Source organism: Nelumbo lutea, chromosome 4, assembly GCF_056320005.1.
Source record: "Nelumbo lutea isolate HS-2025 chromosome 4, American lotus-T2T, whole genome shotgun sequence".
Lineage (NCBI taxonomy): Eukaryota > Viridiplantae > Streptophyta > Magnoliopsida > Proteales > Nelumbonaceae > Nelumbo > Nelumbo lutea.
The window spans coordinates 33,329,647-33,353,124 of record NC_142687.1 but is presented as its reverse complement, the minus strand read 5'-3'; the positions used below and the strand labels follow the sequence as shown (position 1 = coordinate 33,353,124).

Below are 23,478 nucleotides of genomic sequence, written 5' to 3'. Positions count from 1 at the left end.
GAACATGATTCTAGGCAATAGTGGGACATCTAATTGCGTAGGTAATAAGAATTTTGTAAAATAGAAAATTAACTTTTATGCTAGTTCCCTAATTTTATATACCAATCAATATGCTTTTTTTATCAATAACTCATAAGAAGATTTTATTAATTTTAAAAGAACGCAGAGAAGCAAGACATTGTGGAAAATACAACAGACACCAAGTGATAAGGCCCGCTACTGTCTGTCACTGGTGAGCTGGTTCAAGGGAGCTCGCCCTCTTGAAATGGACGAAGGAAGAAGACGAGAGAGAGAGAGAGAGAGAGAGAGAAATCTCAAAGATTCATTCGCTGCTCTTCATGCATTCATTCATTGACCTATATAGTAGATGGCCGGCTAACAACCTGTAACCTATTCTGAGCATTTAAACAGTCTGATTACTTTTTAATACATGGCATTGGGTGTATACGAATGTAATGAGTGGTCTCACCCGTGTGATTTGTGGGGGTGTTCTGGACTGACGCATGGGCGTGTTAGGCCTGACTTGGTCCGCATAGGTCTTCTCCTCCCTGGGCCTTACACCAAGTGTCTAGACCCCCCAAACATATTACAGCCGAGCCCAATACATACTCTGTCTCTGAACCCCTTGCTTAGCTAGGCCATCTGCCAGGCTGTTGACAGATCTTCTAACCCAATTAACTTGAATAGACATGCCCCTAGAGTGCCATTTGAAACGCCTAAGAACATTCCTTAGAGGCCAAGATACTCCTCCCTTCTTTAGCCATTCAACCACTATTTTGGAGTCACCTTCAATAATTAAATGTTCAATACCCAATTCTTTGGCTTTCTCAACTCCAAAAATAGCTGCCCAAAATTCTGCAGATGTCACATCGCCTTGCTCAATTGGACCTGAGAAAAGAGCATGTATATTTCCTTCATCTCTGACAACTCCTCCAATTCCAGAGGACCAGGATTGCCCACACAGCTCCCATCAAAATTCAGCTTCAGCCAGCCACTTGATGGAGGTGACCAGTCCACTGATGCCATCTGTCTTCTGGAAGAGGGAGCAACAATTGCTCCCCAAGATCTGAAGAAATCATCAACCTGAAAAATCTGAAAACAGCTCCAATGTTTTAACCCAATGAGCCACCCTTATGGTTATAATTTGGATTGAGGCTTCCTTATAACTCTCCTTATCCCCAAATATTCTTGAATTTCTTTCCTCCCATACAGTCCAAACCACTACTGCCCTTGTACACCTCCACATTAGTGTACCTCTTTTATTTGTACAACTGCAATTAGAGGGGCTAAACAATCCTTCCAAGCTAACAGAAGGGAGCCATTTGCAACCAAAACGTGAAGCAAACCAATCCCAAATAAAGCCAACAAAGGGGTAGGAGATTAAGAGATGAAATGCAGTCTCACCATTTAACTTACATAAGCAGCACTAATTGAGGGACAAACACCAGTTAGGTCTCTTCCTTTGGAGCTACCACAAGTGTTAATGCAGCTGTGGTACACTTCCCAACAGAAAGCACCGACTCTAGGAGGAATGGGGGAACACCAGATTTCCTTAACAGGGAAGAAGAGGAGGCTACAAGTGAATTAAACAAAGATTTACAAGTGAATAGCCCAACATAATTTAGAGTCCACACTCCATCCCCAAGAACCACAGAATTCAGCAATGTAAGCAAAGCAAACACACTTGGAATTTCATATTCTCTTAGGTTTCTAGTGAAGCCCAAGTTCTAGTTCAGTTCAATAGGGGAGAGAGGGGGACTAATAAATTCTGACACCAGTCTACCTTGAGATTGGAAAGAATGTAAAGACAGGGAAAAGTCTCCATCAAAGGGGATTTCCCAAGCCAATATCATCCCAAAACCTAATCTTCTGACCAAACCAAGTCATGACCAGGGGTGGATTCGAGCCGAGCCGAGTCAAATAGCTAGCTATTATTATTTGATATTTAAAAAATTAAGAATTATAGTAGTTAGTTATTATTATATATAAAAATAAAAATATTATATATATAATATTTTTCTTATATATATATTATTTTCTATATTATTATTATTATTATTATTATTATCCTTATTATTGTTATTATTATTATGTATCTATGTATGTATCAATGTAGCTACTCGAGCTTGGCTCGCGAGCCGAGCTTTATTAGGCTCGAGCTCAGCTCGATTAATAAACAAGCATGTAAATTGGCCTCGAGCTTGGCTCGAAGCTCGGTTGAAACCTGTTAGAGTACACAAAACAAGGGTATTTTGGTCATTTGGGTTTATCTATTTGAGAGTGAAAGGTCTATTTGTTTAAGTTTAAGTTATGTGTCCCATCACTTATGAGGGACAATATGGTCTTTCTTGTAACTATGTTATTGGAGATAAATACAAGTGGGTTGACTAGAGAGAGGACTGATTTTCCTCTACTAACCGAACCCTTCTTCTTCTCTTCTTCTTCTTCTTCTTCTTCTTCTTCTTCTTCTTCTTCTCCTTCTCCACTGTAACCTAGGACTAAATAAGGTTTTCACATGTTATCAGAGCGCATGTAACAAGTTCAGATCTGCTCGTCTTTCTCTTTTATTCTGGTTAACCCAATTTTTTTTTATCGCCCTCCTCTCTAGGGTTTTGCAGATTTCTCAAGAACCATTGGGAGATTAAGGGAAAGGTTGAAAAGGAGTGGTCATTTTTCTTTGTAGGAGGCCTTCATGCCTCCGGTTTGTGGTGTAGTGGCTGTTTGTGGTGATTGGTAGGAAGCTCTCTATTCGATGGTATGAAGAGAGCAGGTTCAAGTGAACAGTGTTCATCTGAGTACAAGTTGGTTCTACAGAGTGCAGTGTAAGTGTTTGGTTTAATGGCTGAGTGATTTCAGCCCTTGTATTTGGTGTGTGAATGGTTCTGCAGTGTGCAGTATAGGTGTTTGATTTAATGACTGAGTGATTTCAGCTCTTGTATTTGGTGTGTGAGTGGTTCTGCAGTGTGCAGTACAGGTGTTTGATTTAATGACCGAGTGATTTCAGCTTTTGTATTTGATGTGTAATGTGTATTTGAAGAAGTTGGTGGTGCTGAAAGTGATATAAGTTTTGTGGAAGTGTGTGAGGTTGTGCTGAATATTTGAAATTGAATACTTTACATATAGTAGTGATTTCTTTGTGAGGTAAGGTGAATTAGTTAAGATGACATCGATTGGAGATGGGAATGACAATAAAACAGGCGTTGTGATTTATCCAGATTACCTAAATGTTCAAATGACATCTATTAAGTTGAACACTGAGAATTATGTGCCGCGAGCAAAATCTGTGGAGGTATTTTTAAAAGCCAAGAAAAAAGTAAAACATGTGAGAGAGGAGAAACCCTCATCTGATTCTCTAGGGTTTAGTGATTGGGAATAGGAAGATGCCCAAATAATGACATGGTTGTGGAATAGCATGGAACCAAAAATTAGCGTGAACTTTATGTTCCTAGATACAGCGAAGGAAATCTGGGATCATGCTAAGAAACAGTATTCCAAGCATGACAATACAACTAGGGTGTATCAGTTGTACCAAGAGTACTTTAATCTGAAGCAAGGCAGTCAAAGCTTGGAGGAATACTATGCAAGTCTGAGGAATATCGTAAATGAGCTCAATGTATATCACCTTGGACACAGGATGTTCAGATTCAGCAACAATAGCGTGAGCAACTTGATGTGACAAGGTTTCTGGTGGGTTTGAAGGCCGAATATGAGCCTGTCCGAGCACAAATACTGGGGGGGTCTGCTCTTCCCTCACTTGAAGAAGTTTTTGCCCGTTTTAGGAGGGCATCTATTGAGTCTATAGAGCATTCTTCTCTCTTAGACAAATCTGGTTTTGTGATGACTAGAGGGGGAGGCCGTGGAAATAGAGGTGGTGGTGGTGGTGGTGGTCGTGGACTTCTAGGTAACCGTGGTGGTCCCATGTTTAACCCTGCTGCTAGCCGGAGTGGAGGTCGGGACTCAGGGGGAAGTCGTGGTAAAGGAAGAAGTAATGCCCCTAGGAAGTGTACATACTGTGGACTAGAGGGGCACACAGTTAATTTCTGCTATGACTTACACGGTCCACCCAACACTTGGGCTAACCATGCTGTGACTAAGGGTAGTGGTACAGCTACTGAAAGTCAGCAAACTGACCTGATACCCCCCACATCTACTGGTGTTTCTGGGAAGGAGATGGTGAGTGTACCTCGTGCAGTATATGAGCAGTTCCTTCAGACATCATCTCAGTAGAACACAACTACCCTTGCCCATTTTAGGTATGGCTTGCTTGGCTTCCAAGCCTTCACAGTGGATCATTGACTCCGGAGCCTCGAACCATATGTCTGGGACTCCTAATGTATTTTCTTCTCTTTCTCAGTCCTTCACATCTCAAACAGTTACTCTTGCTAATGGTTCTACGTCTCCCATCTGTGGTGTTGGTGATGTTGATCTCTCCTCCTTGTCTTTATCATCTGTTTTATATGTCTCCAAGTTCCCCTTTAACCTTATCTCTGTTAGGAGATTAACCAAGTCACTTAATTGTTCCATAACCTTTTATCCCTCTTCTTGTGTGTTTCAGGATCTCAAGATGGGGATGAAGATTGGTGGAGGGCATTAGGCAGGTGGATTGTATTACCTTGATGGTAATACTTAGAGCACCATGGGATAATTCATCAAACTTCTTGTACCTACAACCCACGACAGAACGATGTAGCTGAACGGAAAAATCAACATCTCCTTGAAATTGCTCGGTCTTTGATGCTTAATATGAATGTCCCAAAGCATTTTTGGAGTGATGTTATCCTCACATCCTGTTTTCTCATCATTCGGATGCCCATGTCCATCCTTGGAAGTCAATCCCCCTTCTCGGTGTTGTTTCCCACCTTGTCTCTATTTTTTCTCACCCCAAGAGTCTTCGGATGTGTTTGTTTTGTTCAAAACTTGGGGCCTGGTTTAGACAAGTTAGATGCACGAGCTACTAAGTGTATCTTCCTTGGCTACTCAAGGACTCAAAAAGGGTATAAGTGTTATAACCCTAACTTCCATAAGTCATTTGTGTGTTCCGATGTCACCTTCTTTGAATCGGTTCCTTTTTTCTTGAATACTGTGGTTTCTTCTCCTTCCCCGTAGTTCCTCTTCCCGTCCCTGTTGCAGATCCCCTTCCCGTGGTTTCCATTCCAATTGCAGATTCACCTCCTGTGCCAGTTACTACTGAGAGGCCACCAATCAGACAAATGCATACTCACAGAATAGCATCGGCCCCTCATCCAATTCAGCCCTCGTCGATAGATCCTGTCATTGCTTCTTCTCCCTTGAACCTTGATCTTCCTATTGCCCTACGGAAAGGTAAACACACTTGTATTTCTCATCCTATTTCACACTATGTTTCAGCCACTCACCTTTCTGCTTCTCATCGCAACTTTATATCATTGCTATCATTTGTTTCCATTCCCAAGACTGTCCAGGAAGCCCTTACCTACCCAGGGTGGCGGCAAGCCATGGAAGAGGAACTCTCTGCTCTACAACATAATCACACGTGGGGACTCACTGCTCTTTCTCTTGGTAAGCATGTTGTTGGGTGTAAGTGGGTCTACACTGTGAAGTATCTTCCAGATGGCAGTGTGGAGCGATTGAAGGCCAGGTTAGTGGCCAAGGGCTATTCTCAGCTGTATGGTGTAGACTATATGGAGACATTTTCTCCTGTGGCTAAAATTGGTTCAATTTGGGTGTTGATTTCATTAGTTGTTATGTATGATTGGCCTCTTGTGCAACTTGACATAAAAAATGCTTTCCTACATGGTGATCTCATTGAGGAAGTGTATATGGAAACCGCCAAGGTTTGTTGCTCAGGGGGAGGATGGTAAGGTTTGTAGACTCAAAAAGGCAATTTATGGACTGAAGCAATCCCCATGCGCATGGTTTGGCACGTTTAGTGAAGTAGTGAAAGACTTTGGGATGAAACAGTGTCAAGTAGACCATTCGGTGTTCAGTCATGACCCAAAAGATGGGAAAATCTTGCTAGTGGTGTATGTGGATTATATTGTCATAACTGGGAGTGACAATAATGGGATTGACAGGTTGAAGAAATTCCTACAGGACCACTTCAATACGAAAGATTTGGGTAAGCTGAAGTACTTCCTAGGAATAGAAGTTGCAAGGTCAAGGAATGGAATTAACTTATGTCAAAGAAAATATGTTCTTGACCTACTTGAAGAAACAAAACTGTTAGGTGCTAAACCAGCAGAGACTTCTATGGAACTTAATGTCAAGTTGAGTGTCGATGCAGGTGAAGAGTTTGATGATCCTGGAAGATATAGGAGGTTGGTGGAAAAGTTGAATTTTCTGACTATTGCCCTACCAGATATATCATTTGTTGTGAGTATGGTGAGTCAGTTTATGCAACATCCTCGGATTCCTCATTGGGAAGCAGTTCTAAGGATTGTTAGGTACCTGAAGGGTGCTCCAGGTCATGGTTTGCTATACCAAAGTGGAGGGACTCTTGAAGTAGTAGGGTATACAGATGCTGATTGGGCTGGTTCTATATCAGACAGGAGATCAACTATAGGGTGTTGTACCTTCCTTGGTGGCAATCTTGTCACTTGGAAGAGCAAGAAACAAACAGTGGTGGCAAGGAGTAGTGTAGAAGCTGAGTACAGAGCTATGGCTCATATGACATGTGAACTAGTATGGTTTAAGAACTTGCTACAAGAGATGGGGTTCTCAGTTGACAAACCCATGAGACTATACTATGATAACCAAGTTGTTGTTCACATCTCTTCCAACCCAGTCTTCCATGAGAGAACCAAGCATATTGAGGTTGATTGTCACTTTGTGAGAGAGAAAGTGATAAGTGGAATGATAACCACATCTCATGTGAGCTTAGGAAATCATGGGCAAATATCTTTACAAAGGGATTGTCTCGGGGCAGAGTAGATTATATTTGTGACAAGTTGGGACTATATGACATATACTCTCCAGCTTGAGGGAGAGTGTTAGAGTACACAAAACAGGGGTATTTTGGTCATTTGGGTTTATCTATTTGAGAGTGAAAGGTCTGTTTTGTTTAAGTTATGTGTCCCATCACTTATGAGGGACAATATGGTCTTTCTTGTAACTATGTTATTGGAGATAAATACAAGTAGGTCGACTAGAGAGAGGACTGATTTTCCTCTACTGGCTGAACCCTTCTTCTTCTTCTTCTTCTTCTTCTTCTTCCTTCTTCTCTATTGTAACCAAGGACTAAATAAGCTTTTCACAAAACCGAATCGAGTCGAGCTCGAATAGCTCGTGAAGAGCTTGGCTCATGGCCACCCTTAGTCATACTTGATATGGCTGAGGAAGTTAGGAAGAGAGTCATGGATGGATTTCTAAAGAGTAGCCATGGTAGCTCTATGAAGACAACCAGCATCCCAATTGTTGTTTGACAGCCCATGCACACTTGCCACCACTTTATGCCAAAGTCTTTGATCCTCTTTCGAGAATCTCCATAGCCATATGCCTTCAACATTATTACCTTCTCCCAACTAAGCAAGTGATCTTTCTTCCCTTCCCCAGGTTTCCACAAGAAGTCCCTCATAATCTTTTCAATTTCTTTCACCACAACTTGGGGCATCCTAAAAATCGACATATAATAAACAGAAAGGTTAGCTAAGGTGGATTTTATCAAAGTTATTCTCCCACCCAAAGAAAAATAATTGTTTCCAACCAGCTAAACACTTCTCAAACCTTTCCACCATTGGGTTCCAAAACTTAAGTGACTTGGGGTTGCCACCTAGGTTACTCAACCATACCTCCCAAGACATCTTCCTAAATATTAATACCGACCAACAAACTCTTCTTCTAGTTTATCTTTAGGTTGGATACCCTCTCAAAGAGACTTCCTAATAATAGCTTCAAATTTTCCACCCCATCTCTATATTCCCCATAACAGAAGATTAGGATGTCATCAGCAAATTGCAAATGCGTGACCAGAATTCTATCCCTCCCAACTGACCAACCTTCAATCTGTTGCAATCTATTAGCCCTAGATATCAATTTGCTCAGAACCTCAGCTATTAAGGTGAAAAGGAAGGGTGAAAGTGGGTCACCTTGCCTGAGACCTCTAGTACCTTCAAAAAAATCAACCACTAAGCCATTAATAAGAATTGAATAATGACTTGATTGCAAGCATCCTTTGATCCATTTACACCACAATTCCCCAAAACCAACAATTCTCAAACTTTTAATTAAAAACTCCCAATCCACAAGATCATAGGCTTTCTTCAAGCCCAATTGAACCACAATCCCTTTCTTAATCTCTTCTGGGCCTCAACACACTCATTAGCAGTTAAAATCTGATCTACAATTTGCCTATCTTGAATGAAGGCCCTTGAAACTGGGAGATCAGAGTCCAGAGATGGGAGGACCTTTTTCACCCTAATGGATAGGACCTTGGCAATGATCTTGTAAATGTTGGTTACTAAGCTGATAGGTCGGAAATCCATTGGATGGGTAGCACCTGGTTTCTTAGGGACCAAAGCTATGAAAGAGTTCATCCCTGAGCTAATTTTACCACTTCTATGGAATTCATAGAAAATTTTGATCAAATCACCTTTGATTATCCCCCAACAATCTTGATAGAAGGCCATTGTAAAACTATCGGGGCTCGGAGCTTTAGATCTATCCATTGAGAAAATTGCTTCCTTAATTTCCCCCTCAAATCTTTTTTCCAAGAGCTCCACTAGGTCTTCTCCCAACACCTCCCATTCTAGGCCTTCAATAAACCATTTCTCATTAAGTGGTTTTTGAAATATTGCTCAAAAATGGTCTGCAAAGGTCTTAGCTATCTCATTTTGATCTGTGATCTCAGAGTCCCCCACATATAATGAAGAAATTAGGCTCTTGCTCCTCTTGCCATTTGCAATGCTATGAAAATTATCTTGTATTCCCATCTCCTTCTTTGATCCATCTCTCTCTAGATTTTTGTTTCCAACAAATTTCCTCTCTTAATAGGGTAGCCTCTAATTCTTTCTTCAAAGAGCACCTCAAGTCTCTATCACTATCCAATATGGAATCATCCACCTCTTTCTTATCAATTTCCTCAATCTGAGAGATCAAACTTGCTTTCCTTTCTTCTAGTCTCCCGAAATTCATTTTTTTTTTTTATTTTCTCTTTAAGCATCTCCAACTTCTTTAGGAACTTTTGGCCTTCCCATATTGGAAGTTGGATATGAGAAGATCACCACTCCATTTCCCCATCTTTAAACTCCGGATGGGTAAGCCACATGTTTTCAAATCTGAATGGAATCGGGCCCCCATCATATCTCCTCTGAAATAAACATATTGGCCAATGGTTTGAAGTAATTCTAGGCAATGTTCTTCCTAGCAAATCTGTCCAATGCTCTTCCCAGTCTAATGACGCTAAAAATATGTTGAGCTTGGAACATATCGGATTAGCTTGAAGATTGGACCATGTAAATCTTGATTGCCCCATAGAGAAATCTTTCATTTCAAAGGCCTCTATGAACTCATTAAATTTTCTCATGCTTGTAGTAGCCCTTCTCCTACACCCATTAGATTCTTCAACAAACCTGATTATGTTAAAATCCCCCCCAAGACACCACTGTCTATCCCACAAGCCTCTAATGTTTGCTAACTCATCCCAAAACAGATCTTTTTCTTTCTCTATAAGAGTTTGGCCCATATACATTTGTGAGAACTAAGGTTTAAAATGTCGATGTTGATGGATATGTCATCTATCAAAAAAAAAAAAAAAAGATGTCGATGGAAATGTCGCTTACCAAAATATAGGACATGCTGGAAATGTCGAGGGGACATATTGTAAAAATTAGAGACATTGTGGAAATATTATGAAATATGTAGAAATATGCAATAGGTTGGCCATTGCGATAGGACTGGGGGACTCTCTTAGGGCAGAAGTTTTGGCACTCCTACAAGGGCTCAAGCTGGCTAAACAGCTGGGTTTTCAGCAGTTGGAAGTGGAGGGAGACTCGGAACTGGTAATAGGTTGGATGCAAACAAACAGCTTAGGTGCCTGGTCCCTTAGACAACCTGTAAGGGAGATTATGCAACTAACAGGGGAGCTTGAAGTCAGGTTTAAATGGAGAAGGAGATCAGCCAATGCAATGGCTGTTACTTTAGCAAAGCAAGGAGTTAGTAGGCAGAACCTTTTTTGGGCCTGTTTGTAATCTATGGAGGGGTCACCTTGTTTTTCAAAGGTGACAGTTGTACTAAGTTTCTTAAAGAATTAATAGAAGTTAGTGTTTTCAATAAAAAAAATGTGGAAATATGCAATGATATTTTGTAAAATGATAAAAGAAGCATTAATACATATTTCTAGACTATTATCTTATTCCCAACCATTATATAAAGCTAAGAAACTAAGATCAATAGCAAATTAGTAAATGACGATTTATTGATTTATTATGCATTTTAATGTTTTTACAAGGTTATCCGATATTTTCTTTTCTTATTTTTAATTCTAATTTATTATAAATTCTAATATATTTATTTCACACTAGTAAATAGAAATACATTTATTCTGATTTTTTAAATATTAAATTTATAATACATTATGTTTTATTATAAATTTAATAAACTGATTCTCCTTTTTATAGTATTAAGATTATGATAAATTCTGTTTTCTTATAAAACTTAATGAATTTATTATGATTTTTTATGCTAAATTTATAATAAATTATGATTTAGTATAACATTTAATAAACATTTTCTTATTTTAATAACTATTTGAAAAATACTAACTAGTTAATATTTTATTACTTGAAAAATATTTTATGTTTTATTTTATTAAGTAACTAATTTATTCTTTTGTTTTTATTTTTTGTTAATTCTTTTTTATAAATATTTTATTTGAAATATTAAATGGAAATTACTAATGGAATAATTTATGTTAATATACTGTGTTATATTAATATAAAATACTAATATATCATATTATTAATGCACATTAGTCGACATCTTGTCGACATAATAGGAAAACTGTCCTTTTTTTGGTTATTTGGACTGATTTGGTCGACATTTCCGAAATATAGGAAATGTCAACCGAAATAATGTAATTTTTATATTACCATCCATTTTCATGTTGGTGAGCCTCGACATCGACATATGTCGGGCGACATTAGCGAAATGTCACGACATTTGAAACCACAGTGAGAACCCAATTAAACCCATCCTAAACATTCCTTAATTTTACCGACACTGAGTATTTACCCACCAGTTCTTCGATGCAATTCTCTTTTTGAAGAACATTTGATTTCCCTTCAAACATGTTAAGTCATTGTATCCAAAAGACATCTTAAATATATTAATTAGCAACTAAAGAATGCTATAATTTTGTATAATAAAAATTTAAGATAAATAGCAAGTGAAAAGAGAAAAAGAAAAAGGGGTGGAGCTATTATTTTATTTAATGTAAGAGAGAAAAATGTAGAAAAAAAAAATAAGAAGCCCTTTATTCTTCTCCTTTCTTTTTCTCTTCTCAAAGCCCTTTGGATAGTAAAACCTTAAAACAAAGTAAAAGTGATACTTAGATGCATAGACATATAAAATAGAATGTATTTATACATACTAGGGGTAGCTATTAGTAATGATATTATACTAAGAGGCACCCACCTTGTGATTTCTATTATCTAGGTGGGTGCATTGGCCCCTAGACGGGTGCGTAGTGTCTAAAAGTCAAGGCCTCCAGGCAATGTGCCCAAACAATGTATATGTGGTGGGTAAATAAGAGAAATTAAGAATTCAAATTATGAGGTAAGGAGATCCAAGTCTGAAGTAAGAAAGGTTACAACATTAAAGATAAGAGAGAAAAGAAAGAGTAGAGGTACTGAAAGCAGAATTGTGTGCATTGTTGTAAGGACTTCAGTTAGCAAAACAACTGGGATATCGACCAGTGGAAGTGGAAGAGGATTCTAAAATAGTTATCTCATGGGCGAGAAGGATATTCCTCTGATCAGCTTCTCATGATTTCTTTTCTCATGCCATGGTCATGGTACTGTGACAACTGGAGAAACTGAACCACTCATCATTATACAGAATTGCAAGTCAGTTTTTAAGATACCTTTTTGGGTGAGGACTCAGTAAAAAATTGCAAAGGGACTTTCTGCGGGATGGGGGAGGTGGGAGGAGAGATCATTTGGTAAAGTGGGAGAAGGTTTGTAAGCCCAAGCAAGAGGGGAGGCTGGGGTTCAGTCACATCCAGGAAAGGAACATTTCTCTCTTGGGTAAATGGCTGCAGAGATTTCCTTTGGAGCAAAATCTTCTGTGGGCTTCAGTTATTTGGAGTAAGTGTGGAAGGAATAGGAATGGGTGGGATTCCAAACACACTTCTTCGCGAACTTCGTTCCATAGTCCTTGGAAAGGTATAACTTCCTACTTTGAGCTTTTCTCACCCTTCTTGTGTTATAGTCTGGGAAATGACTACTGAATTAAATTTTGGACCAACTTGTGGTTGGAACAGCAACTTCTTTGTTCTTCTTACCCCCTCTTATTTAGGCTTACCTTGGATAAAGAAGCCACTAGAGGAGAACATGGTCTTTCTTTCAACTTCAGTTTTCGTAGAGCCTTGTCTGATGTAGAATCTCAAGACATATCTTCTCTTCTGTCCTCCCTTTCTTCTGTTTTCCTGACCCCTTGACTTATAAGAGAATTTGGTGACCTTAAGCAGATGGTGAGTTTTCATCAAATCCTTTTTCTATAAGTTGGTGGCAGAGCAACTAACTCTCCTTTTCCCAATAAAATGATCTGACTTTCTGCAGTCTCCTAAGAGTTTTTTTTTTTTTTTTTGTGTGTGGGAGGCTTCTTGTGGCAGCATCAACGCTTTCGATATGATCTTGAGGAAGAGGAAGGGACATCTTTTTGTTGCTCCCCATGTGTGTGTTTTGTGTTTGAAAGAAGGGGAGTCCTGTTGCCATCTTCTCATAAATTGTGAAATTGCTCAAAGCCTTTGGCAATTTTTCTTGGATACCTTCTACAGTTGCAGCTTCAATTGGGTTCCTCCCAATTCTGTGTCTGAGTTCCTAATTCAATGGCCTGGTTGTACCTTGAGTAAAACAGGTGTTCTATATGGGAAGGGTGTGATCCATGCGATGTGGTGGCGCATTTGGGAGGAACACAACAGAAATCTTTGAAGACAAGTGTTCCTCCTTGGAAGAGTTAAAAGGGAGGGCATTTCTGGGTCAACTCCTGGCCGAAGGTTACAAATCTGTTCAGAGGCATTTCTATGGGAGATTTAGAAAGAAACCTGGGCAGGTCCTAAGCTCCTTTGGTCAGGTAGCTGCTCACACTGCTCCTGTGGCTCCAAGATCCATTGCAGAGTTCACTCTCTAGTTTGATAGCAGCTGTCTGAGCAGGCTAATCCATAGGGGACAGGCGAGGATAGGTAGCAGAATTCTAACCTCCTCTGGGATCCTTGTTTGGGACTTTAGTAGGCCCCTTGAAGAGGCTGAAGCAATTGATGCTGAAGTGGAGGCTTTGCTGGTGGGACTGAGGACTGCGATATCCCTAAATATCTCTTCAGTGGTAGTGGAAGGAGATTCAAAGGTTGTCATCAGTTGGATGTTAAACCAGCAGGAGGGGCCTTGGAGATTCTCCCATCAGCTCAATGAAATCAGGGAAATTCTGCCTCGGGTGGTCTGTACTTTTAGGTGGATCCCTCAAGAGTTGAATTCTGTGGCAGATGCTCTACCTAAATCTGGGGTGGGCAGGTTTGTATAGTGGCAATTCGTTTCCTTTCTAAGTGGTTGGGAAGGTTTTTTCGTTCTTTTGATCTTTTTGAGCGGTTATGGTGAGGTGTATCTCTTATACATCTTGTATATCCTTCCCTCTTTTTGTTAATGAAAGTTACCTTTTCTCAAAAAAAAAGTTGATAATGCTAGTAATAACATCAATTATGTATTCCATATTTTACTAATAGAGCATAACTAGTATATTAGAGGCCCACTGATTAGACTCTCGTTTCTTTTTTTATTTTTTTGGTCTTTAATATTATTTTGCAGTTGTTGATTTGTGAAAAAAAAATTCTTGGGTATTTTTTGACATCTTTTGCTATACATGGTATACTTTCTCATTTCTTATATTTGTTTCAGGAAACAATAGTTTGCAAATCTGTCCTCAATGAGTTTGCAGTCAAAATAAACCTTGAGAAACCAATATATAAAACCACTCAGTCAGAAGGGAAAAACCCAGGATTTATCTCTTCTTTGCTTTTCAATGGTAAATCATATACTGGTTGTGCAGCCAAAAGCAAGAAAGAAGCAGAACAATTAGCAGCACGCACTGTTATCCAATATTTTCTTGGTATATTTTTCCCAGTGGTTATACTCATAGTATATATATTTGTGATTTCTTGCTAACATTTGAATGTGCTCTACAGGTAATCCTGTGTATGAGACTCTTCTTTCTGGAATTATAAAATCTAAAGTTAGAGTTTTTGGCATGCTGCATAAAATCAAGGAATCTGGGACTTCTACTAGTGCTTCTATAGTGCAATTGCCTACAACTATAGGACAATCTCAAGGACACAATTCGAATGCTCCAGTTATAAATCAACTTCATCATGAATTTGGGAAACCAAAGCAAGAACAATTAAGTGAAACCAGTGCTGCCTTAACTGGAAATGTCAATGATAGACCACTTGGTAGCAGTGTGGCAGGACCAACTGGTTCTGGGTATGAGCCTGCCTATGTGCAGCCTCCTGCAATAGGCTGCACATCCCAAAACATGGCTGATAATACTAGTATTGGTACTAAACGCAAAAAGAGCAAGAAGGGCAAGAATGCAGGACAAAAGAAATTATGCGAAGGGTATGTTAATACTTTCTTGTCTGTGCAGTCTAAGCTGCAAGTTTTCTTGGTCTAATATGCTTCTGCTACATTTCCCATATCTGATGTATTGTAAATTACTTTCTTTAACTTGCATGTTTGTGAGTTTACTGGTATTTCTCTGATTCTTTTAGATCCTGGGTGATATATTGTGGTGAGTTAGCATATTGTTATGCCATAATTTGTTACAATGGTATAATTTGGCACCTCTCAGTTTCTCTTGCCCCATTAACTCCACTTTCGTATGGACATTTTAAATGCACATGTATTTTCTTTTATATTTATATTTTGGAATTACTAGACCTTAACCTGTGTTTTTCTTTCCATTCAACTATTTATCTGTTTTCATAAGTCTTCAGAAGCTTGAAGCCTTGAACATGCATGGAAGGAAATTGTCATTTTTTTCTTGTTTATTTTGATCTCAACATAGTATAGGGAATCCAAGGCTGTTAGGTATTGGGGGAGTTTTTAGAAATGAGGAAGGGAATGTTTTAGCCATTTACTTCTCTGTTTTTAGGATTCCTATTAGGGAGGCTAAGAAGTTGGAGAGATTAATGAGAAACTTTCTTTGGGAGCCAAGAGAGGAAAAAAAGGATCACTTAATAAATTAGGGAATAGTTTGTAGGAGGAAAGAGGAGGGTGGGCTGGGTTTAGGGAATTTAGTTCTAAAGAACAAAGCTCTCATAGGAAAATGGTTGTGGAGGTGGCCTATAGAAAGGGAGAGGCTGTGGCACAAGGTGATAGCTAGTATACATGGCAGTTTGGGAAATGGATGGGATGTTGGTGTATCGCACTATCGCGTCGAGCTATGTTGGTAACTCCTTGGAAAGCAATTCAGAGTATCCTCCCTCAATTCCTCAATTTTGTCAGGTATGATGTCAACTCTGGCACTTCTGTTTTGTTTTGATGACATTTGGGTGGGCAATTCTGCTCTTAAGTATCTTTTTCCTTCTCCCTATTCTCTTTCTCTTTACAAGGAAAAAGCTATCTCTCACTTTCTTCCAACACTTGTTTCACCTTCCTCTCTAAATTGGGACTTTGGGTTTCGTAGGGGCTTGAGGGATCATGAACTCCCTTGTATTTCAAACCTTTTGTCAATACTTGAAAATGTTTTTCTGGACCCCCTCAGATCTGATGTGAGATTAAGGGAAGACAAGATTGGAATGTGGAACTATAGAAATAAAAGGAAAAAAATTCAAATGGCTGGCTAAGGACATTGAGATAAAATGCAGCTGGGTGAAGAGAACCACTAACTCATTTGTGGGGAAGTTGTGACAGTTTACCTCCCTCTACTTGTATGTATACACACACACACACACACAAAAGTTGTAGGCATTACAAATATCCCTTGGGCCACTTCGAAAGAGAGAAAGACATTACAAAGCAAGCCCAATGCACTTGGCTTCTACTAACTAGGGGTGTCAATTGGACCGTATCTGATCCAATCCAATACGAGTCCATTACAAATGGACCAGGTCCAATCCAATACGATGAATACTTTGGACCATTTTGGACCAGTCCAATTCAATGTCTGGACTGTCCAATCCAATCTATTCAAATTGGGTCAATCGGACCCAGTCCAATATAAATCCATTACAGATGGACCAGGTCCAATCCAATCCAATAAATAATTTGGACTATTAAGTTTGGACTGGGCCAATTCAATGTATTATTGGACTGTCCAATCTGTCCAAATTGATCTTGATTTGGATGGGGTGCAACCCAAAACCGGGGTCCATTGACACCCCGACTAGTAACCCCTTGCTAGCCAATGTATCAGCCAGTCCATTTGCAGATCCAGGCACCCAATTGATCAAAAAGTTGTAGTCATTACAAACATCCCTTGGGTAGGGTCGCGAATACTACCCTACCACTTTGAAAGAGAGAAAAGCATTACAAGCAAGCCCAATACAGTTGGTTTCTAGTAACCCCTTGCTTAGCCAAAGTATCAGCCAGCCCATTTGCAGATCTAGGCGCCCAATTGATCTTAACAGTTATGTTTCTTACTGAATTTTTGATCCACCTTAATTTATTTCTATATCCCCACACTGTTTTTTCACTCTTTTCCAACCATCCAGTTACAACCTTGGGGTCTCATTCAACAATCAGATTATTTAAATTAATTTCCTTCGCCTGTTGTAGTCCTGATGGACTGTGATTGCCTACACCGCTTCCATGAACATTTAGTTTAATACAATCCTTCTCAGGCAGTGTCCATTCTTTAAGGACTCTTGAGTTTCTTGATGAGCTTGCCACCACTTCTCCCCACTTCCTCCACAGATCATGTCAGTAGTTACAGAACAGTTTCATGGATTTGACCCAATGTACCACCCTGGCCATTATACATTTGAATACCACTTCTTGACTTCCTTCCTGCTCCTTAAAGATTCTCATGTTCCTTTCTCCCATATTGTCCATACAGTTTCTGCCCGAGCACACCTCTACAACATCCTTCCCTTTTCCTTGGCCATGAAGTTGTTCCTTGTATTTGGTCCTATGTTTTTGTCAGAAACACACTGATTGCTATTAGGGAAAGTTATTGAAGAGATTCTTCTTTGCCTAGGCTTGGAGGATGTATGTGCCATGGAAATGGCATTTTAATGTTATCATTACCCTTCAGGCATTTTTAAAATTGCCTATATATCTTGTTAACTTGTCATGTTGTAAGATATGTGCTGTCAATAGGTTGGGTCTGGTCGTCTAGGTCAGGTCTGGGTAAACTGAGTCCTGAACTGATAAGAAGGCACACAGACCCAGTTCCAACCCAGATCCTATAGTCTTTAAGTAATAGATCTAGAACTGGCCCTTTTATTGTCCAAGTACTAAGATTAAAGACCTGCCAGTTATAATTGGGTCTTATCAGGTCAGACCAGATAACCCAACTAATAATAGGGCCAATTTGCTTGCTATCTTTTCTCAAAATATCCTATTATCTCATAAAATGGGCAATTTTAGACATTCTATATGAAATATTACAGGTAAACCATGAAAAACATATATAATGATACATCATACATGTACTGATGATACATGTATGATGTAACATCTTACATTACATAATGATACATCATACATGTACTGATGTAACATCTTAGAAGGTAGTCCAATGCTGATTCTATTATAATCAATACTTAGAAAACATACCCAGAACTGTCCCTATTAATAATTGAGGTGTGCAGGTTATTTGGTCTTGTTCTGTTGCTGATTTTCTATGAACAGGAACGCCTGCTTGAGGCTGGAGTTTTTTTTTTTTTTTTGATAATTAACAGGATTTCATTTCATGAATAGAAAAAGAAAAATATGTACAATGAGGATCCCAAGGAGAGGTTGATTAACTCTCCACTATACAAATATTTACAATTGAACCCGATACAATTGCTCCCTGTTAACCCCTTACTTGACTAATACAATTGAACCCAATACATTTCATGAGAGTCCCCTTCAATAACCACCCTTTCTAAGTTGATCTCTTTTGCGCTTTCAACTCTATATAGTACAGCAAGCAGTTTAACTCTTGTAGAATCCCCTAGACCAACAGGACCTGAAATTAAGGATATTATATTACCATATTTGTCCCTAAACACCCCTCCAACCCCCGGGGGCCTGGGTTACCAAAACTGTTTCCATCTAAGTTTAGCTTTATAAAGCTATCTTTGGGTGGTTCCCATGCTTTTGAGGCATTGTGTTTTTCTCCTCACTGTTTTTCTGGCTTTATGCTTGGATCTTAAGCTTGTTGTAGCCTTTAAGGGTTTCTTTCCAGCTTTGATAATTGAGAACCATAAACAAGGTTATTCTGTATGAACAAAGCTGCCACCTTTTCAGTTTTTGATGTCAGTCTACCATATGCATGCTATTTTTTTGGTAACCAGATAAATTTATTAATAAGAAGAAAATAGATATATAGTACAAAGCATCAAATATACTCTTGTATGAAAGGCCTCACCAAGGTAACCTTTCAATGCATGCAACCATACTCCACTCTACTAGAGTCTCAGATAAAGGTGAAAGAAAGCATAAGCCATCCTGGAGACATTAGAGCTCAAGCCTGTTCAACATAGTGAATAGAGGCCAGTGATTTAAAAGGCACACCTGAGGCATGCCTAGGCGCACAAGCAAGGCACATCTTAGGGTAGGTGCCTCGCCCAGGTCCTAGGTGCAGTACTTCCAAAAGGTGCACACCCGGTGTGCCTTGCGCTTTATCCCAGGCATGCACCTTTTTACACTTTTTTGCTTTTTTCGAACATAGTGGCTGGGCCGGGGGCTCCACCCCCAGACGCAGACCACACCTCTCGAGGCAAGCCGAAACAAGTCCATGTTAGGGTCTTAAATTCTTAATTTTCACACAAAAATTATTATTTTATCATTTTAATTGCTTCTAAGAAAATATATTTTATTAAGATGAATGAATAAAATATAGCTGTGTATTGTCACAGACATGGTTGGATCATGGTAAGGAATATTTTATAAAATATAAGCAAATAGGGGGTTGGAACTGCATGAGTTGGCCAAAGACGTGGTTGGGTCATGGTAAGTGGTATCAGAGCAAGACACCCAGTGGTGGGATTGTCACAATATGCCTACATTATAAATTCATTATTATCTTATGCTGCTCATTTTTAATTGTATTAATGATTGATTACAATAAGAATTGCATCTGTTGTTATGTTCAATCTGATGCCTAATTCTGACATTCTGTTAATATATATTTTTTTGGATAACATGGTTGGGTTGCTAGTACAGCTCTCTAATTAGCCAAGTTAAAATATCCAGTTCGGATTGCATTTTAGCAATTCTCTTGTGTTCTTTACTTCTCTTTCAATCTGTGGATAGTTAAGCAGTTTTCCTCACTTTGCACCTCAAGTCTCGTATTTCTATTGCTTCTGCTTTAATTATCTACTTTATCTACGGTGTTTTCCACTCTTCCCAGTGAAGGTCCTGTGAAATCTACCATGTTAATAATTTTCATGGTTTTATGCAGCTCCCTCTTAAATGATTCCAGTATCCTTATTTCTTGATAGCCTCCATTTGCCTCCATATTACCCTCTATAAAATGACTGGTTGACAAATATAAGAAACTCAACTGCCTAAAGTGCAGTCAAGCTCATAAAAAAGTAGTAATCTGAGAAACATTTATGGAGCTGATCTCCCACCTTTTGGATTAATGATGTGGTTATAAGTTGGAATGCATCAAGACCAGATGTTCAACGTTCAGGGCCTTCAGGCATACCATTTATGGAGCTGATCTCACTCTTCCCTTGGAGCATCTAAACACAATTTGAATGGTCGCTTTATTAGGAACCCAGATTAGGAGAATGAACTCTTAAAAGCTAGGCTGGAGAGATCATAGTAAGGGTGATCTTTGACCGGGCTTAGTGCCTAGGGTGAGGGATTTTACATAGGCCTGGGCCTGGAAGTCTTGGGTCCAGCTTGGCCTGCAAATTCCTGGGCTTGGCTGGGCTAAGAATCATCATCATAGCCTTATCCCAACAACTATATGGGGTTGGCAGCTACATGAATCCTGTTTTGCCATTCCACTCTATTTAAATGCCATATCTGCCTGGCCAGGCTGAGAACAATCACCCCAGTATGTTCTATAGATATTCTACGGTAAACATATCATTCAAATGCATTCCAAGATCAGTTGATGCTAGTGGGTAGAGGCCAGTTGGTTACATTTGGGTGTCCATCCCACGCTAAAGGTAATTGTATTTTGTTTTTATATCATGCCTTCACTATTTATTCTCTTTGATCCTTAAAGTTTTCTTATAGATGTATAAAAGAACTTCAGCCGCACATCTCCCTCAGCTTGGTGTAGGTCCACTTCTTGATAAGAGTGCCTTAGGCGGTTGGGTCCTTGTGCTTTATTGTCTTTAACTTCGATGCCCCGTAGTTGTTAAGCCGCACATCTCCCAGTAGGCTTTTAGTGCTTGCTTGCTATATTACTTTCTAACCTTGTATTTAGCAATGTATGTTTTGCTTTTGTGGTTTATTCAATACATTAATTATTTTCAATTTTGAAAAAAAAAATGCAGCTCACAGATAGCGGGACTCCCTCAGAATCAGGTCCAATCATGTTCTGTAACCCTATGAGTAGTGCCAATATTCACAAAGGTCAAAGATGCTCCTTTTTCCTCTCGCCCTTTTTTGGGTAGTGAGAAGTGGTCTTGTTCTGCCTCATGCAGGAAAGTTTTGCAAAATTAGCAAGCTTTGACAAGAGTTGTCAAATGGTGAAACTGGGGTCGAGGTGGTTGTACTATTGTGTTTTGTTGGACACTTGGATGTAGATCACCAGATATTTGCCATCTAGTTATTACCAGTCCAGGCATTCATTACCCCTGTTGAGGTTACTAGTGCCATTTGACAACGTACCGTCATTTGTAATTGAACTTGTTTTTTTTTTTTTTTATCAATAACACTTTCATTAATTCATTAATAGAAGATTTACAAAAGGAAGATAAACACGCTTATCTTTTAAGAGCAACAAAGAGCTTCAAGAAAAGGAAAAAAGAAAGAGAAAAGAAAGAAAACACACAAGTTACAGTTTGGCCCAAAAAAGTGAATCTTCTAGTGATGATTAGAGAAAGTTTAGTTTCTGGTGGTTCCACATAGGTAGTCCATTTATGCTACACGTTACTTGAATAATATCCTGGTTATGAAGCTCAGGAATGTGGTAAGATTACCTACATGATGAATTGATGAGAACGCTCTTAAGATAAATACACACACCCCAATGAGAGCGTGCTCAGTGGATTTCCATTCACATTTTTAGTTTGTTAATTTATTTACTTGGTAATGGTGAATGGTGATAGTGAATATATGCATTTGGGTACGGAATTAACGTGCCAAGGTAAGGAACCGCATTTTTTCTATTTTTTTGGTTGAAAAGGAGACACAAGGTTATGTTACTCCTGAGTTCTGACAACTCAGTCAACCACATTCCTTTTAACACCGGTATGTGCAGGGCCTTTTATTTTGAAAGATCATGTTAGTTATTTTTGGTGTTTCTGTTCTTTTAACCTTCAACTCAGTGATCTATTTGTACCAATGCCAACTGGTGGTTTTTCTGATAGGTCTATACCAACTAATGGCTAGGAACCAAAGTTTACCACATTGGTACATAGCACAAATTATTCAGTCGGTTAAAAACGACGTAGTTAAATGATTAAAGTGTTTCTGCAAATGATCAAAGTCTTCTCTAACATGATTCTTTTTGGGATAAACTCCGAATATACCCAACACCATGGGGACTGGGCAATGTGTCACTTTACTACCCAGACTTTCTAGTGCGTCAGATTCCTCTCTGAACTTTCACAGCTGAAGCAAGACACTCCCCCGTTGGCACAGAAAGTATCCTTATTGATGATCCAATTAGATTTTTACATTATCTTCTTTCCTTTTTCAATTTTTTTTCTTGATCGTGGGAGATTACATAGCTGGAGATCAACGCCTTTATTTTTCCTTGAACAGGGCGGATAATCTAGTTGGAGCACCAAGGTCTCTGTTCAGCGGCAATAGTAACATGTATTGCCTACAAACCCTTGATAAACGGAGTTTTTGATATTAGCTTACAATCTCCTATTTAGATTGAACTGTCTATATATCTGAAAGCAAATTGTATGAACATAGTGCTTACAATGTTAGAATTTGTCCGTTTTTCCCGAAATCTAATATCATGCCTTTGAAACTATAATTGATTATCTTAACCTTAGACATGAGAACGTTTGTTTAACTATTCAATAGATTAACTAACAATTAATTAAAACAATATAAAATGATTAATAAATAATGGAATTGAGAAAGGGAAAAATTACAGATTACTACCCTTGTACTTTGGGGGTAGTGGCAATTAGCCCCCTGAATTCGTATTTACGACAAAAGCTCCCTTGAGTTTCAGATTTTGACAGACACCCTCCTTTAGCATTTCATTAACTTTGAAAAAAAAGTTATCATGTAGTTGTTTAAACTTTTCTAAATCTCCAAATTACCCTTTTCTCAATGATTTTTTAACGTTTTTCATTTCCATTTGTTACTAGTTTAGTTGGTATTAATTACATATTATGTGAATTTTCAGGTTTTAAAAAAGGTTTCTTGTATTTTTGTTGCAATTTCTATTTTTATAGAAGTTTCTTGAGTGGGTATTTTGGTAAATTAATTTTCACCACTCAATTTAACAGAGGGTGTCTTTGTCACAAATGAAAGTTCAAGGGGTAATTGCACTACCCCTAAAGACTAAAGTACAGGTTTATAACTTACCCAAAAAATCATAAATTATTCTTATTATTTAAAATAATTACAAAATAAATAAATAAATAGTTACTTATTAATTAATGAAAATTATATTTATTAAATAAAATAATAATAATGGTTATATCACAATCAATATTTTAATATTATTAAAACATAAATGAATATTAATTAATTTAGTAGTTAATTTGTTATCATTGACATAATAACAATTAATGAATAATTAATGGAATAGAATAATTAACTATTATAATAATCGGTAATATATAAATAAAAATTTTATGAAATAAATTAAATTAATAAGAAAATTATGAAAAATGATAAAAGATTTTAAATAATTTACTTATTTTTATTACATTATTGACCTTTTTATTATACTTTAATAATCTTTTTATTTTTATTTACTATATCTAAAAAC

At 38.3% G+C, this 23,478-nt stretch overlaps 1 protein-coding gene across 1 annotated transcript in view; it reads left to right on the top strand.

Moving 5' to 3' along the window:
* Positions 1 to 21,275, top strand: part of LOC148855076 (double-stranded RNA-binding protein 4-like) — a 42,305-nt gene extending 21,030 nt beyond the window's left edge. Inside the window, exons 3-5 of the mRNA XM_088986240.1 lie at positions 14,082 to 14,292; positions 14,369 to 14,798; positions 20,849 to 21,275. Of these exons, the coding sequence (XP_088842366.1) occupies positions 14,082 to 14,292; positions 14,369 to 14,798; positions 20,849 to 20,906 (699 nt within the window). The 3' untranslated portion in view covers positions 20,907 to 21,275. The remainder of the gene's footprint in view (positions 1 to 14,081; positions 14,293 to 14,368; positions 14,799 to 20,848) is intronic.
* The last annotated feature ends 2,203 nt before the right edge of the window (positions 21,276 to 23,478 follow it).